At 39.4% G+C, this 18,625-nt stretch overlaps 1 protein-coding gene across 1 annotated transcript in view; it reads left to right on the top strand.

Annotated features, from left to right (window-relative positions):
- Window positions 1–17,204, top strand: part of LOC112542017 (O-acyltransferase like protein) — a 29,501-nt gene extending 12,297 nt beyond the window's left edge. The window contains exons 8-15 of the mRNA XM_088152843.1: window positions 1,363–1,464; window positions 2,923–3,088; window positions 4,472–4,551; window positions 5,072–5,185; window positions 6,245–6,374; window positions 9,280–9,466; window positions 11,875–12,017; window positions 13,847–17,204. Coding sequence (XP_088008969.1) covers window positions 1,363–1,464; window positions 2,923–3,088; window positions 4,472–4,551; window positions 5,072–5,185; window positions 6,245–6,374; window positions 9,280–9,466; window positions 11,875–12,017; window positions 13,847–13,978 — 1,054 coding nt within the window. The 3' untranslated portion in view covers window positions 13,979–17,204. The remainder of the gene's footprint in view (window positions 1–1,362; window positions 1,465–2,922; window positions 3,089–4,471; window positions 4,552–5,071; window positions 5,186–6,244; window positions 6,375–9,279; window positions 9,467–11,874; window positions 12,018–13,846) is intronic.
- Window positions 17,205–18,625: the final 1,421 nt, after the last annotated feature.

Here is an 18,625-nt window from a genome sequence, read left to right as displayed (position 1 = left end):
TTTCCCTCAGCCATGGAAGACTTTGGGCCAATCACTCTTTTTCAGCCCAGTCTATCTCACAAGCTGGTTCTTGTGGGAAAAACTGTGAAACAAGAATTTAGGAATGGTGGGATATAAACCTAACAAATACATAAATAAAATGTCACTTCTCACATGCTAGCTCTGTAAAAATGAAAAAAATCCTGCCCACAAAGCAAATCACAGCTTTTTGGGAAAAGGTATAGTCTCTTTAAATATTACTATTGGATATCCTTGTAAGAAATGCAGATAGAGTCACTCTGAACCCTTCCTTCCTCCTTATACTCAGGTCATCATGCAAATAATGTAATTTGTACCAGTCCCCTCATAGCACAAATGATGTGCAGTGTGTCATTTGCATGATGACAACAAGATGCATGTGAGATCATCATTTTCCTCCACTTGCTCCCTGCAGACATTTACAACATCGGGCCCTTAATAGCAAAATGGACACTGCTGAAGTTAGTAGAGATGTACAATCTCACAGGTACTTAACTGCAGTCCTATAGATCATTTTATTCCCAATTCATGAGAAGGCCTGAGCTTCAACACAGAGGAGACAATCACAGGCTCAGAAACCTTCCTGACTTATGACGCCAAACCCAAGGCTGCTGGACAATCAAGTTAGATTAAGAAGAACCTTCAGAATTTGCACCTTGCCTTCTCTTGTGGACCTTTTCCTGATATGCACCAACACTGCAGTTCAGCTTTCATCCCACCTCCCCTTTTACCTTTTTTCTTCCATCCTAAATCCAGATTACCCTTTAGCAATCTCCTTTTTGCCCAGAGGTAGTTGCCAAATCAACTAAGCCCAACCACAGTGACCTACCAGCCATCTCCATTCTGTCTCCTGCCTTGAAGGTAGATCACAAACCTATTCCCAACTCTTCCATTCTGATGCCCCCCAGTATGTTGGAACTCTAATTTCTGGAATTCCCATCCAATAGGACTAATGCATTTCTGAACCCAGAACCTAGGTGTTCACCTAGATAGTTTCAAAGCAGGTGATTTGAAATAATGTTTTCACCATTAATCTGCCCGCACGTTGAGAATATATGAACTGGGGGGTCGGGTGGGGGATATGTGTAAGCAATTCAAGCCATAATAGCATAGTATAATCTCCCAATTATTAGGCAGCAAATATTCTTGTTTTAGGAAAGAGAACTTTACCTTTCAATGAAGGAAAGGGGAAACTGGCATTATGAAGTTAGGATATTTGCTTTTTGATAGCATGTGACTAATTTTGTGTTGTGGTTTCATCAACAATACAGTTATATAAGAAAGCATGAGGAAGAAACAACCTTTGGAAAAGTAAATTAGTAAATTGATTTCTTTTCCTTCTAGTGGCTTATTAAGCTCCTGGTCATTCCTGAAGATGTTGAATTGCTCAGAAAAAGACATTAACTTTTGCATTGCCTTGAAGTACTTATGGAATCGATTTCTCCGGTACAAAACTTACAAAAGTTTTCTTTAGCAATTATTTTTTCCTGCCTACCAAAATGGACATCAAATAACTTTTTCAATCACGTTAGCAGACACACAACACACATGATTTGCAGATGCTATAAAAAGAACCCAAGTATATGAGGTCTTCCAAGGAACCATATCCACCATGAATTCTGGGGAGAATTCTGGGGAGAACAATTCTCATTTGGAAAAATACTTGGGTGAATGATATTGCAAGATCAAGAATGGGCACAGAAGGTACCCTAACCCAGTTTTTACCCATGGCAGCAAGTTGAAGAGCAGTATGAGCCATGCAGAGCAGAATGTTTTTCTGGAAAATATATTGACCATTACAAAAATTCATAAATATGTCCAAAGAACCCCAGGGCTGCTTGGAACATAGTTTGAATGTATAGTAATTCTATTCTTAATTATCTTTGAGCAAAGTTTTTTTTTCATAGTAATCTATTGTGTTCCATTTACTAGAAAATGTGCTATATGTAGCCCTTCTTCGGGGCTTCCACTTCATAGTCCCATCCTGATGGTAGCACAATTTCCCATATTTTGGTCTCTTCCAAGTTTTCCAATCTTCCTGGAAATGGGAGGACATGAAATCTCTTCACGCAGTGAATATCAGGAAATAAACAAAGAATGTACCACCATATAATCTCAGTCAATGGTGTGGGAATCTTCTAAAATATAAATCAATAATGAGCAAAATCTGGCAAGATCATCAAATCTTATGACATTTCAGACATCTTACCAACAACACATTCTCAACAGCGATAGTTTGGCATTATGGTCTGAAATCTCACTAGATCTCATGTGAACATACTAAAATGTCATAAGATTTGATTAACTTGTGAGATCTGGGCCTTCAATCATTTTTAATTTAATTATTGTTCTTTTACTCTCATGTTTAATTCTCTATGTTGTTCTAGTTGTATTTTATAATACTACATCTGACTGATCAATAATTATAAATAACTTTACTGCTGCTGCTGTTTAATTATTATTTAATTTTGGGCTTCCATCTAAGGATTGCCACCCCTAATGTAAATGCAAATTATATAATAATAATAATAATAATAATAATAATAATAATAATAATAATAATATAAAATTGTATGCCACCCTACTCCCAACTTAGGCATTTTAAAAAGTTAAATCAATAAATGCACTTCGGTATACGGAAATAAGTTAAAGGGTCAGGAGTGTCTGTGGGGTGTGGTTAAAAAAAGTCAAGATGGCACCGTAATGGTGCCATTTGAAGCTCTTCTGTTTTTTATGTGCTTCACAATGCACACAAAAACACACACCAGGCTTCAATCATGTCATCATGGCTGCCGTCTTGACTTTTTTTAACCACACCCCACAGACACCCCTCTAAAGGGGAATCAGCTGTGAAGCTCACAATGCCTGACAATCTCACTATTTTTACTGTCATTGCATTTATAGACTTCAGCCACTCCATATGTATTCTGTGTGTCTTTTGGTTGGGTTGTATTCTGTCACTCCTTGGGGAGCACTGTGGGAATTCTTGAAACTTGAGGTGGATAACTGTAGAAGAGTGTGGTGGACCAACCTATTCCTGATAAACAACTTCATTGCTGGGCCTGAGTCAGTAAGTTTCTACAATGGAATGCTCTTGGTTTGTTTGTGGAAAGGCCTGGTTTCCATGTCTTTCTTCTCCAGTCCTCCTGACTGTGGTTGTAGACAGGGAAGAGAAGAGAAAAGAAGAAATTTGTGAGTCACTCGTCAGCCATTGGCATGATAGCTCAGGGCACATGTATTGGAAGGTCAGCAGCTGTAATGGTATGTGGAAAGACCTTGGGAGATGGGGTGAAGAGATGCTGTCTAGGGAATGGTCAGATGAGAGACAGCATAGCCCACAACTAGATAGTGGGAGGGGCAAGAGGCTCAGAAGAGACCTTCTCTAGTTTCTTAGGCTATAAAGGGGATGATGGGAGAATTGTACTTTCAGACTTTCAAGATTCTGTTAATGTAACTTTACAATAAAGTAGAATTAATTTATCTGGTCATGTTTCCTGTCGGGTCTACCTTGTAAGGCTGACAGCTGCTGAAGATGACTATATCTTTTATATAATGTAAGAGCTAGGTAATACAGGTAGTCCTCGACTTATGACCATTCATTTAGAGACCATTCAAAGTTACAACGGTGCTGAAAAAAGTGACTTATAGCCAGTCCTTGCACTTACAACTGTCATAGCATCCCCGCAGTCACATGATCAAAATTAAGGCATTGGCAACTGACATGTATTTATGACAGTTGCAGCGTCCCAGGATCATGTGATCACCATTTGCAACCTTCCCAGCTGGCTTCCGACAAGCAAAATGGGGAACCACATGATTCGCTTGACAACTGCCACAAAAAACGTATTAAAATCGGATGCAGTCACATGAAGCCTCGCTTAATGACCACACTGCTTAACAATGAATTTTCCGATCCCTATTGTGGTCGTAAGCCAAGGACTACCTGTATAATTAGTACTGAATGTGTCCATCATGTATAATACCTCAAGATGCATAGTGAAATGTCCTTTAAAAATTAACTATGGGGATGTTTTTGCAGATCTACTGAATGTTGATTATATACACAGAGAAATATCTTTTGCATATCAAGTTGAAGAAAAAATGAGCTGGATCACTCTGCATTTTAAACCACGTTATTAAGAAATATTGCTTACCCTTTGCACGAAAAGTTTAAAGATAAACAAAGAATGGAATCGTCTGCTAAGGGAAAGAGCTCCCAAATTATAGGTTATCCTTTCTAGGAAGATTTGGGACCTAGCAACCTTTCCTCTAGAAATTAAAACTGAGTAGCTATAAAGATATCCCTTGATACTCACCATGATCCTGGAAAATCAACAACTGTACCACAGAGCAGTTTAAAACTTAGAAGCAAAAATGTCCTTCGTGCATGTAGTCTGTCTTTATGTATATAGCTGCCTATTTTTAAAATGTATGTTTTCTGTGTGCTTTTCAGTGTAATGGATGGACATGGTATCTTGCAAATGATTTCCAGTTTTATTTCATAACACCCCCACTAGTCTTTCTTTCCACCAAGTAAGTATCTTTCAGGAATACGTAATATTTTCAGTGTTATGGAGGAATATTACTCCATAATACTGAAATATAAATATCTGGTTGTTCTGCTCTTTAGAAATATCTGGGGGGAAATGGCAGGTCCTAAGGTGACTCTGTTGGAGGCCAGGAAGTCCCCACCCTACTTACTGCAAATGGTTATGAATGAGGGTCTTATGCGATTTTCTATGCATTTGTCTTAGAACGAATGAACATTAAATTAATCAGGCCTCATTTGAGTCTCTATTCTCTGCATTTCAAAACAAGTGTTATTTTACCTTATTCTACTCACAGTTTAAAAATGAATAATTTATTTATTTTATTTATTTATATTTCAAATCTGTTACCACCCATCTCACTGCAGGATAACCCCGTTTCTCTGGAAAACTAGTATCATTTTTATTTATACCAGGGGATTAAGTGCCACCTATCCAAAAAATATAAAAGCAGCCCTCTAGGTACATAGGTGAAATTCTGTTGCTTCTGTTTTTCTTTTTGGCAGAAGTAAATACTGGCTTGTCATCTTGGGGATCTTTCTGTTCCTGGCAATGTTTACAGTTACAGCCTTGCTTTCACTGTTCTACAGACTTCCTGTGGCAAACCCACAAGATATGAGGTAAGGATCTTTAAAATGGCTTCATACATAGTTGGTCACTTACTGAGAGGCTGAGAAGAATCCAAAATTGGTTTGTGAACTTGAGTTGAATCTTTCCTGCAATGTTTTTGAAAGAGAGAAAAAGAGAAAGTTGGTACGAAGAAACAGGGACATTGAGAATAAAGAAATAGCCATTACAGGCTGTAGTTAAAAGACTTTGTTGTAGCTGAAAAAGGTTAGCATTATAAAAAGTCAGAGTTCTGGTCAAGACTTAATATCATTAGACCAAAAATTGAAATAATTCAATATAGATCAAGGCACAACCCCCCCAATACATACATAGCTACTAAGAGTATTCATGACCTCTAAGACTAAATACAGCCCCCAATTAGGAATTTGGAACACAACTGACTTGAAATGGTTCAAACTAAGGTGCCCCAATCTGAATTGCATCCATATCTAAAGTGAGAATTGGAGACTCCAAAGTTCTGCATCTCCAACTGAAGAACATAGAACTGTTTGCAATATCATTATTTCTAACACAGTTGGATGAAATTTGCAAGAATACTACAGCTTTGTGAGTGGATAAAATTGGCTTATAGGTAAGCCAAATAATCTAAATTGTCCACCCTGTTCCAAAGAGTTCATTTAGTCTTAGAGGAGGCAACAACCATAGGTCAGTTATCACTATTGTAATAACTAAAGTTAAGATCTGAGAACCAAGAAATGCTTGGATAGTTCCTAAGACAGAGAAAGGAAAAATATTCAGGACAGCCTCACAGCGACACGGGCTCCTTGATCCTTGCTAAGAAAGAAAGTCTTCTAGGGAAGTTAGCTGTTTGCTCTGAACTAATCCTTCAGATTTTTTAAAACAAAAGTTGGCATCTCTAGAAAAAAAATAGCATTCATGAAGATTTCTTCCAGCTGATTTATTTATTTATTCATAATTGTCTGAGATCTTTTCTCTTATTTACCTTTTCAAAAGGCAGTCACTGACCAAACAAGCTTTAGTTCATAATAGTTATTTGTTCTTTTTTGCCCACTTAAGTTTCACCAAAATAATTTCCACTCTGCTTTCAGGCAAACGTCCACTGAGATGTATTTTCTGGAGTATTACTCAAAACCTTACTGCCGATATGGTCCATTTCTCATTGGTGTCTTTCTTGGACTGTTCATGTATCACCACCAAGCATCAGTCCTAAGAACCAAGGTGAATGAGAGATCTGCTTAACAAAACAATTAAAGATGTTCTGGATTTATACTGGTTTCACTGTCATGGCTCTGTTCCTGAAATCAAATGTACCTAGAGGAGACCAGACCAGGGAAGACTGATCAGGGCAGTCTGAAACTGGATTGGGGATTACATATACAGTATGAATAAGTAGCCTAAATGGAATTGGACTCCACAGAACCTTTGTCCTGTTGTTGGCATACTGAGGGCAAGAATGAATCACGAATTGAAAATTAAAATAAAATTGCAGTTTTAAGGATGTTTATTGAGGAAGGTATGCTTTGGATGAGAGCCTTCACATGGAATACATCATTATTTCTCTGTCTCTCAGAAATTTAAGGTGTGGGACAAGGCTCACATCTCTGAATAAATTTGATTTGTTCTATATTTGCTTTTCTATAGCCACAACTAATTGATACTCTGAATTAGAGTGTGGACCCTTAAGGGTTGGGTTTTCCAGATTTTCCTCTTCCTGCTCTCACATCCCCATAGTGTTGCCAATGCCACATACAGATATTCCAGATCCTGGCTTCTTCTGCTTCACTGAGCAGTCTGGGGCAAAGAGAAGTTCTTCAAGTTCCATGTGGTGGCCTCCTTCCAGGATGGGAAATGCTAAGAAAACCAAGTGGGATCTACAATAAAACATATGGAATGCTTTCCTACAAGGTTTCTTCTAGGCTATTCCTTTCCATTGTCTTTTCTCATCTTTCCATTATTCCACCATACAATAGTCAAGCAGTATTCCTTGCCCACTAAGCATCTTCTGTTCTCATGGGGTTGTTTCCAATTATTTTTTTCCCTGGAACATTTTCTGTATTTCTACAAGCTGTGTGGTTCTCTTGGGTCTGCTGCTATCTCATTCCTGTGCAAAACAAAGAAAGGATGAGTCATATTTACAGAAGCAAAGTTTTTATTGGCATGAAATACTAATTAAGGATGCCCGGAGTACTCTGTTTTGGCCAGTAAGGGAGTACCTTTGATTTCTGATACTGGAGTCATTTGAAATGATTGCGTGAATGGTTACCTTGGGCAAATAATTCTTGATCTCATAGAGATGTGTTGAAGGCATGTTATGAATTAGAAGGAATTCGACAAGAAAAGTAGCATACATCAATATGGGGAGGGGGGTTGTCAGAAGAAAGGATTGAAATGTAACTAGTCAGGAAACTATGACTAGAGCTCCAAACTAGAAAAAACACGTTCTATTTTTTTCTAGTTTGGGGAACAAATAATAATGGTGGTTTACCATTGGAAAGAGTGTCTCTTCCTGTATTTATGGAGGATCTTCTCTAGGTGCCATTGCTTATGATAAGGTGAGAGGCAGTTACCAGACAAAGAGCATTTCCAATAGGTGGCATCTGTGAAATGCCCTCCCAAGGCAGATATCCTTGCAGTGTATGTAGATATCAGGTTGAGACTAGCCTCCCTGGTCTAGTAGGCATTTGATCTTAAATGTGCTATTTTTATCAGTTTTACTGCTGCTTTTTAAAACATTTATATTGGCTGTCTTACTGTGTTAGATTTTAATACTTTTATTGGGGGGTATTTTATGTTCGTAAAGGGCTACAAGGACGCTTGCCAGTTGAATGCTGGCTAAAGAGAAAACTGAAAGGGAAATCATATGAAAATGGGAAAGGGAGGGAGGAGCTGATCTTTTGCTAATTCTGAGACAGGGTAATTTTAGGAGAACAAGGTTAAGACCTGCATGTAGCCTTGAAGTGATGTGTTGGGAGTCAAACTATAGTCCATGGATGGGACCAAAGCTGAGAAATGGATAGGATAGGAGAAAACCTATTAATTTTAATTGATTAGATACTTACTAGATGATGATGATGATGATGATGATGATGATGATGATGATGATGATGAGCCATCAAGTTGTTGTTGACTCTTAGCAACCACATAGATAGATTTTCTCTATGATGTTCTATCCCTAACCTGGTCTTTCAGGTCATCCAGCAGTATTCCCATTGCCACTGTAACTAATTCCATCTGCCTTGCTGCTGATTGTCCTCTTCTTCTCTTTCATTCCACCTTTCCCAGCATTAGAGCTTCCTCCAGAGAGCTGGGTCTTCACATAATGTGTCCAAAGTAGGATAATTTGAACCTAGTCATTTGTGCCTTGAGTGAGAACTCTGGGTTGATTTGTTTGATGATCCATCGGTTTGTTTTCTTGGCTGTCCACAGTATCCTCAGGAGTCTTCTCCAACACCAACTTTCAAGAGCATCAATACTCTTCCTATTCTGCTTCTTCAAAGTCCAACTTTCACTTCCACAGAGTGTCACAGGGAATACTGTTGCTTGCAGTATTCTAATCTTTGTAGATATAGACACTTCACAGTATTTGAGTAACTTTTCCAAGTCCTTCATGGCTCTTCTGTGAGAACTTTGGATTGATTTGTTCTATGATATATTGGTTTGTTTTCTTGGCTGTCCATGATAGGAGGAGTCTTTTCCAACACCAAAATTCAAAAGTGTCAACACTCTTCCTATCTTGACCACATGGATAGAAAACTTACTATATCTAATTTAAATTAAAAAATAAATTAATATTATAACTGTATGATTACTCCCCTCATATCTAATAATGTCTCCCTCCTGTCACATAAAAATTTAAATTCAATGGCAATTTTTGGAATGGCTATAAGAAGTCACATCAAAAAGGAAGGCTCTATATAAAAGGTAAGCAATCTGTAGAGTAGAGGGTGGGATGCAAAGAGGCTGACAAAATGGAGGGCAGAAGAAAGTGTCCAAAGAGGAGGAATAGGAGACTAGCTGTAAGAAGAGACTGGTTCAGCCTGCATTGGAAACAAAGGTATTGCAAAATGCTATGGATGAATCAAGATGAATACAAATGTCATACATTATTCTCATCTTCCTGCAGGTTCAGGCCTCTGTTGGGTGGCTTTGTGCAATGTTCTCCATGTTGATGGTGGTTGCTTTGGCCTACACCTTAGAAGACTCCCTCAGCTTCTACTCACCTTTAGTTGCCATTTACCAAGCTGTTCATCGGACACTTTGGGCAACTGCTGTGGGATGGATAATTTTTGCATGTGAAGAAGGCTATGGAGGTATGATATCCAAGGAGAATGGGGCCTTTTTTGACCAGGGGCTAGCAGTCTTTTAAGAACAACTTATGTTCTTTTCTCTCCCCTGCCCACTGAAACACTAGCATAGGCAGGATTCATCCTGCTTAGTGCTGAGAGAGTGAGAGCAGGTGCACTTACATTTTTCCTCTTCTATGAGCACTGATGCCATTGAACATGGCATGGGTTGCTTGGGGCTGTACTTAGAACCTGGTTTCCAGAGCTGGAAAAATAAGGAGCAATTAAAATGGTATGAAAAGACAAGTGGGCCCTTAATCCTATATATTCTGCCCTTCAGAAAGACTTTCCAAGAGTTTCTTTTCTTTCTCTTGCATTTTCAGTCTTCTTTTCAGTTGAAAAGGTTCTTAGAATGGCTTTCATACACTCAAAAAAATTCCCTCTCTGTAAGCCTTGCATTGTAAATGACAAGCACAAGGGGTAAGAGGAAAACATGTGGACTCAACCATCAGTTTTTCAAATTATATCATACTGTGATTTTTCAAGGTCCCAAACTAAAGAATCTACTTACTCTTACAATTCTGGGAGTTGAAGTACACACATCTTAAAGTTGCCAAGTTTGAGAAACACTGAACACTTATATGAACCTGCTGGGTGAGATCATCATTGACATGGGGTGAGGTATCATCAGTATGCTGATGATATCCAATTATACATACCTGACTCATTGACCAATAATGCCACCAGGTTCTGGTCCAGAGACTGGAGGCTGTGGGCATCTGGATGGGGAAAAACAGGGTTCAGCTAACCCTGGTAATACTAAGTAGCTCTGGGTTTTGATACTTCTCCAGTTCTGGAGAGTTTTCATATTTATCACTGAATGCAGCAGCACTTCCCCAGATAGAGCGGGTGTGCAATTTCGGGATCTTCTTAGCTTCATGGCTCCTGCTTGAAGAGCAGGTAGCAGCCATGGCTAAGAGGACCTTTGCACCAGTTCATCTTGTGCACCAATTGTGCCAGCTTCTGGACTGGGAAGTCCACAGTAACTCACGCCTTATCCACCAGGAGGGTGTATTGGTATAAAGTGCCCTACATGGGGCTGCCCTTGAAGAGCATTTGGAAGCTGCAGCTGTTCCAAAATGAGTGGAAGGAGCAGTTTTATATGCTTCATGATATGCCCATATACAACCTCGGTTCCTGAAGCTGCACCGGCTCTTGGTGGATATCCAGGTGCGATTCAAGCTTCTGGTTGTCATCTATAAACCCATATAAGGCACAGGCCAGGGTACTTGTGGGACCACCTATCTCCAATTGTTCTGCTTGCCCCACCAGAAAAATGTTGCTTCATATGATTATATGTAACTCTGTCATGGTCTCCCCTTACATTCTTTTCATCCAAGCTACAAAATCTCTGTTACTATAAACCTTAAGATTTGAATGTCTCTTGGAGTCTCACACACCTGTATATTAAAAGAAAAAAGAGCTCTAATTGTCAATATGTTTCGTTATTCAAATACAAAAATATTTCAAATTGCCCATATATATTGCAAATTCAGTAATGTTAAGTCCAAACTCAGGCATATAACAAGGCTCTACGAACAGTGAAAATATTTAATAATGCTACATAAAAGGATTAGAGATTCTTAGCCATTGCTTCACAATTCACTGACTATGGGTTAGTTTTTCTGTTTTAAAAAAATACACGTTTCCTCTATCTATCCAGATATAACAAGTCATTGCAATCTTCACTGAGAGAAAGGGTTACCCTCTTAACTTTATAGCCCCTTTATACATTTTTAAAAATCTGAGCTGGTATTGGGGTGAAAAATTATTTCTAGTCCCTTTATAAAACTGTTTTCTAATGAGCCTAGGACCAAATATGAGCTTCTATCCTTTGATGATCAAATTATATAAAAGCAGACGTTTTGCGCTTATTAGTGGTAACTGAGTCAAAATAAGTTTATAATTTTCTAAAATGGTTGATTGGTGGAAGCATCTAAAAATTAACTCTAAGAATGTTTTATATATGATAGTTATCGATAGAAAGAGGGAAGTCAAGTGAAGCTGGTGTCTCTACACAATTAAGGGAAGGGCCCTACTTTACAACACACCCCAACAAAATGCAACTGATAATATTCAGTGTCAGAATTAACAACATGTAAAGACAACATAAAACTAATTTCACCCTGTTAAGAAGCCTGGCCTCAAAAGCTAATTCATTAATTCAGTAAAGAGCCAGTTTGGTGTAGTGGTGAAGAAACCAGGAGACTGTGAGATCTAGTCCTGCCTTAGGCTTGAAGCCAGTGGGGTGACCAAGGTCTCCAAGTAGGTGTGGTTTTGGTGGGTTTCAGCAGCAAATCAAATAATTATTTTATTCTTTGAGGAAGACAACTACAACTTGTTGCTTAGAGATTTATGTTGGTTTCCCCTGGCAGGATTCATCAACACAATGCTTTCATGGGGCGTTTGGACTGTGGTCGCAAGAATTAGCTATGCTTGCTATCTGGTGCATCCAATGATGATACTGCTATATAATGGACTTCAGGAAACTTTGATACATTACTCAGACATCAATATGGTGAGTGCAAAAAATGCATGAGAAGAAAAATGGCTACACTTTAGTGAACAGAATGCTCACAAAGGTTTTTTAGAGCTTCTTTTTATAAGAATCCAATTTCAATGTCTGCACAAAGATTGGCAAAGACCCCTTTGTTGCTACTTTGTTCCTTTCTCTATCCCAAAATCCAATATCTTTTCTTGGGGGAAGGCAGCGAAAGTCCATAAAGTCACCAATCAGCAATTCCCCAAAGGTGTTGTCTATATAATATCCAATTAAGGGTGGGTCTTTATTTATTTATCATATTTATATAGCTGCCCATCTCACACAAGGTGACTCTGGGCGTCTTTTTCTATTCCCAATACAGACATATCCATACTGACTTGAGATCAATATTGCCCATTTTAATCCATCAGTCTATGGTAGTGTTTCTCAACCTTAGCAACTTTAAGATGTTGTGGACTTCAACTCCCAGAATTCCCCAGCCAGCATGTAAATTCACACACCTTAAATTTCTCAAGGCTGAGAAATACTGGTCTATGGACATGACTTTCTCATTGCATCTAGAGTTGTGCAAACTAGTTACATATGTCAATATTTGCAATATTGTCCACCAGTACATCTTTCAGATGTATTTCTAGATTGTGATATGCCTCAGTTTGCATTCATGATTAAATTCTCTCCCACCTTCTAATTTGTTAACTCAGAATCACTGGGCTGAGTGACAGAGTTCCTGTTGACTTGGCAGTAGACATACATTACCATTTCTATCTCCCAATGCTCCCTTCTTCTAAACTGTTTCACCCAAAAATGGGGTAAAGGCAGAAAAATGAAAAATGCTTCCCACTCCATTTTGGGCCAGCACTATTGATACTTGCTCCTAAATTCACCATTGATACCCGATTTCAGTTGTCTTCTTTCTATCCAAATGAATATGATGTTGATGTTTAGCAGAAAACCACCCTAACTTAGGAGATGGGTAGGCAGTGTGGTGCCCAAGGGGCGATGCCCTTGATGCTCATCAGGTTTCCTGTACCACCTTTTAAAAACAGTACAATATTAAACAGGAAGCTGGTATGCTGTGAAGAAAAGAGCCAGCCTCTAGCATCATATTTATTTGCACAAAAGCTTATGCTCCACAGAGGTCTCACTGGGAGGGTAAAGAGGGTAATTTGCCTTCTGGTAAATCGGTGTTAGGACTGGCCATGCCCACTATGGCAGCCATTTTGTGAACAAGCACATTTCCCATTGTAGCCATTTTGTTATTGTCTTTCTCATGCCTTCAAAATTCCAAATGTGCCTCTGGCCCAAAGCTTTGCTTACCCATGATTTGGGATCAGAATTAGCAGATGGAAATAGCATTTCCTAGCATATAACATTTCCTAGCATCTAACTTTTCAGAAAATATGGGGGGGGGGCTGCATATTGAAAGCTTCTTTATTTAGAAAGGTTCCTGATAAGTATATCAGGGAAGAGGTTCATCAGAACCAGAAGCATCTTCAGGGGCTGTTACCTATGCCAAAATGGCAGGTGTGATTAGGTGACTGAAGCCCATACATGTGTATGATTCCTTTGGCAGGAACTTAGGGCATGTTGATTTTCCAAAGGATAGCTTCAAAGATTCAGTTTCTCATTTTCAGTCTGATCTCATTCATTCTTGAAACATTTATTTCTGCACATTGGAATCAGGCCTCCTTTTCCCTGTTCTGATTCAGCACTGCCTACAGCAATGTTCCCCCGTGTTGAGCATAGCTACTTAATTGAAGCTCTCCATCAATGGCTGGAAGTCCAGAACTGCTATACATTACTGTACCAAACAGCTTTTATTTTGTTTGTGCTTATCTTTTTAGTTCTACTTGTTCCTTGGACACTGCCTGATGACATTTGTGTTAGGACTGGCATTAACAGTGATGGTTGAGATTCCTCTTCAGAAGTTAAAGAAGCCTTTGGGTTCCATGCACCGACACGGATCAAGGCTTTAGAAAAGGAAGCAGGAAAGATATGATATCTTGCAGACCTCCTCTGGCAATTCTGAACCTAACCAATTTTTTTTTTTTTTTTTGGTGCCTTCCCTAAATTGAACCCTCCAAATGTTGTGTTTCAACACTCGGGATTCCCCTATCCACACGGGTAAAGGCTAGAAATTGTAACACTCACATTAAGCATGCATTACTTTGGAATAAATAAAACAGTTGCATGACATTATTATAATATATGATCCATATAAAAGAGTATATATTCCCTTCTTGCCTACTGCATGCCAGTTATAGTTATACTTGCACTTAGATGTTTCCATACTCACATACATTAGTTTAACTAGGAATGATCCTCCTCCGTTTCAGCTGTTCATGGTATTTGCTTTGACTGGAGATATGGATAAGTCTGCCAAGGGATAGCTTCAAGTAGGCATGAATTGTCAAGGATTTAAAGGGTGGTACTTGAAAATTGTGGATAGCCCTTAAAAATGGGTGCCTCATTTGCCTGTTGAGTAATTTATATGAAGAGAAGGAGGAAGCAACAGTTAGAATGGAATATGGAGCAACTATATGGTTCAAAGTTGGGACAAGAGTGCACCAAGGTGGTGATGATGATGATGATGATGATGATGATGATGATGATGATGATGATTCACAAGATTTATGAAGCCACCCAACTCAAACAGCATGACTCTATTTGAATGTGGGAAAGTCAATAACTCTGGAGTTTGTGCCTTTGTGGGACTGTATGCTTATGATTGTGATCTCAATCCACCCCATTCCCTTCTCCATATGATCCCTGTTTTCCAACAGGTAGAACACGTGGCCTCAGACCTCACTACTTACAGTATTGTATAGAAATGTCATAAATAAATAAACAATCAACCAAAAAACCCAGAACAATCTAGGGAATGTCTACAAGATATACACTATTTGAGCAATGACTTAAAGTATGTTCACCCATTATGCTCTTGTTAAGGAATGGCATAAAGGTACACACATTGGCTGTAATCACACATGCATAAAACCATAATGTCATTTACATTTGGCCTTGAGTATTGTACAAACCCAGCCCCTGTGATTTGTAAGCCACTGTTTGTGGCTCAGTGATATCTGAACCCAGCCCTTGTGGCTTATCCAACAAACCATGGCTAAAACAAATCAATCACTGTGATGTAGTGACTGAAGTGTTACGCTAGGACCAGGGAGACCCAGGTTCAAGCTGACATTCTGCCTCAAAAGTTCATTGGGTGATTTTGGGCCAAGCAGTTTCTCTCTCAGCCCAAACTACCTCAAAGGATTGCTGCTGGAGGGGAAAAAAAACCTTAAACACCATATCAATTTAAACATTGTCATCATCTCATGTGAACCCAGCCAATGCTTCATGTCTAGTTTGAAAGCTGGAGCAAGAGATGTTCCTTGGAAATCTCTCTTATGAACTTGTATCAGAATGCCTGGAAAAGGATGGTCCATGCTCCAAGGCTCTGATTCTTGAGCTGCAGAGCCTGAGTGGGCCATGCATGCTCAACTTCTAATATAATTTCAGAACCCAAAGGGAAGACGTGTTGAAGGTCCAGCAATACAGAGAAAATTATGCAGCGTAAGAAAATGGAGACAAAAACTCTTCAATTCACAGAAATATTGCCCTTGCATGTTTTGGACACCTTTGAATTATTCTAGTAAAGGAATTGCTCTAGTGTGCCACTGAGGTCATACAAACACCCTTCCTTGAGCTGCAGTGGAGCAAACTGGGTGGCCTGGTATACAGACCGTGACATCATGATCTGCCACAGACAATGCTGGCATGTGCACTGCAGCACCTTCTCTGTGTTACTGCCACGCTGCCACCTACCCCAGCACTCTAATAGCAACTTCAGGATAATGTCTGGGCACAGCAGTGGAGTAACTTTATTGCAACAACTAGATATTGCCTCTGAGTCCTGATGCACAATACTCAACCTTTCTAAACTTCTTTATTCTTGGTACTAAATCCATTTAGTTGCAGTTCTGTACACAGTAAGCACTGCATTTGTGTGTGTGTGTGTGTGTGTGTGTGTGTGTGTGTGTATTCCATGATCCCCAAGCACCATATATTTTCATTTGCATAGTAATTTGAAAGTAGGCCTAGCATCCCAACATTTTTCTCTGTTGGGCTCCTTCTCTCCATCCAGAAAACCTGTAGCATCCTTCGGCATTCTTTGGCATATGACTCTGCCCCTTTTAATTAAACTTTTAATTAAGTCCCAGGAGGTTTGCTTGACATGGATAAAATTCAGATCACTTCTCCACGTAGCATGGCAGAGAATAACCTATGCAAGTATTCCCCTGAAGGCAAGGAAATGATGCTTCCAGGGAATCCTCATTTGCCATGCAGATGTGCAATCAGTTACCTTCATCTCAATATCTGGATGAATATGTCTGTGGTTACTTCTATGCACTACAATAAAACAGGATGACTGCTTACAACACATATTTTACTGAACATAGTATGCAACATCCATGGGACACAATATGAACTGTGTACACAAGTTTCCTGTATGCTGGATGGGGAATGTAATAAACAGTGTGGGATGATAGGGAGACAGTAACCCTCCTCCTTCTGATGCCTTTCTTAAACTTCTTTCTCCCACCAACAGGGTTTAGATGAGGGGGAAAAAAGATTCAACAGAAAAAAGTTCTTCCAGCTAGTATGTAGAATCCTTGTTAAAGAGTTTTTTAATTGACATCATCCCTACTTTAAAAAAAAAATTGCGATGCCCTTATTCTGAGATAGCCATTCATGAGACTTTCTTAAACTGCCCTTAACTGTACTAGAATTACGTTCTGCTACCTCAAGCCAAAAGCAACCCACAGCATTTTCAAGATGTGTAAGTTCTGATGCACTTTGCCCACCATTAAGTTGGCAGCACCATCAGGAAATCCGTACGGGTTGGGTTCAGCCCAGCTACTCTTACACACATCAGCACACTGCTCCCCTCCAGCCCCTGGGCATTCTCCTCCACCACCATTCTCTAGGCTGCAGGCCTATCAGTGGTGTGGACATTTTGAAAGAGTGTTTAACCCTTGCTGAAAATGAAAGCAGGAAGTCTGGTTCTAGCCATTTTTCAAAACTTGGGAACGTCAATAACTCTAGAGTTTGTGCCTTTGTGGGACTGTATGCCTATGACTGTGATCTCGATCCACCACGTTCCCGTCTCCATATGATCCCTGTTTGCCAACAGGGAGAACATGTGGCCTCAGACCTCACTGCTTACAGTATTGTATAGAAATGTCATAAATAAATAAATAAGATGTCAAACCCTGCCCTATTCTTGAAGTGTTGTGATCGGCAGATAATCTCCCACTGCCTGGTGACATTCAGAAAAGGGAAGAGCAGCATAGCCAGATGGTTTAACCAACTGCTTTGCTTATCATGTCCTGCATATATGAAATCAGGATATAATCATTCAGCAACAAGCCAAAACAGAAGCAACAGATGCAGGATGGGGATTTACAGTGGGAACAACAAATGTTATACCAGTATATTTTCTGTTGACTCAAGGAGGGTAAATAACACCAATTTATCAATGGAGGTAGGCCCTCAAGTTCATGAATGCTGGTGGCTATGCTACTCTGTAACCTGCCCATGATTTTTCTGCAGAAAAATGCAGAATCCAAATTTCATACCATAGACTAAAATTGAAGGCCAAATAGACTGTCCTCTGCCAAAGGAAGCAATACAATGGAAACTACACTCTGCTATTTTAAAACACAAACATTGGTTCTTGGTGTCCTCTGAGCTTGGTTGCTTTCCTGCTGACGTTTCATTACCAGGCTGCGGAACATCATCAGTGTGAGGGAGACTGGGGTTTGCTAGCCTTTTGCCTTGCCAGTCTTGGTTGAGGTATGGTTTTTTCCTGGGTTCCTTGCTTAGGACATTGTTTCATCCCTGACTGTTTATCTAGCAGGGTTTCCTGCTTATCTGCTAAGGAGGTTGTGCTCAGGGCTTCCTTCCTTGACTTTGAGCTGTATCTTTTAAATGGTGTATAGTTGGGGTTTAACTTCATGTGTCTGTGATGGTTCATTTGTCTGAATGTCAAGTTTCCAGGAATTCCATAGCATTTTTATTTTTAGGCCTTGATATAGAATGTCACTAGTTTCCCAGTTGAAAAGGTGGTTGAATTTGTCTATGTGTTGAGAGATTAATGAATTTTCATCATAAAGCAATCAGTCTTTAACAATGGACATTGGACCTGTCCCGCAGGATAAGATGGCCTAAGACAACAGAGTGCTTTATTATCACTTATACATACATAATTGCAGCAAATCTGCAAACTTGCAATACTCACTGATTGGCTAATGCATTTGTATTACAAAATTTGGGCATATATGTAAGAAAAGATGGAATGTAGACACCGAGAAAGATCTTCAACGGAAGTTTTATCTCTAATTCCTTTGTTCTTTGTGGTCTACACTATCAATGTGGTTTGTCTGCTAAACAATAATGCACTGTATTGTCAAAGGCTTTCACGGCCAGAACACAATGGCTGGTGTGGGTCTTCCAGGCTGTGTGGCCGTGTTCTGGAAGTTTTGTTTCCTAACATTTTGCCAGCATCTGTGACCTGGGTCCTACAAGCGAATGGCTACTCCAAGAATGAAATAAAAAGAGCCATC

The sequence above is a fragment of the Python bivittatus genome, unplaced genomic scaffold, assembly GCF_059951505.1.
Source record: "Python bivittatus isolate LINGU-HERP-01145 unplaced genomic scaffold, Pbiv_v1 ctg000570_np1212, whole genome shotgun sequence".
In the NCBI taxonomy this organism is placed as follows: Eukaryota; Metazoa; Chordata; class Lepidosauria; order Squamata; family Pythonidae; genus Python; species Python bivittatus.
Note: the sequence above shows the minus strand (reverse complement) of the source record. Positions and strands in the feature narration are given on the sequence as shown.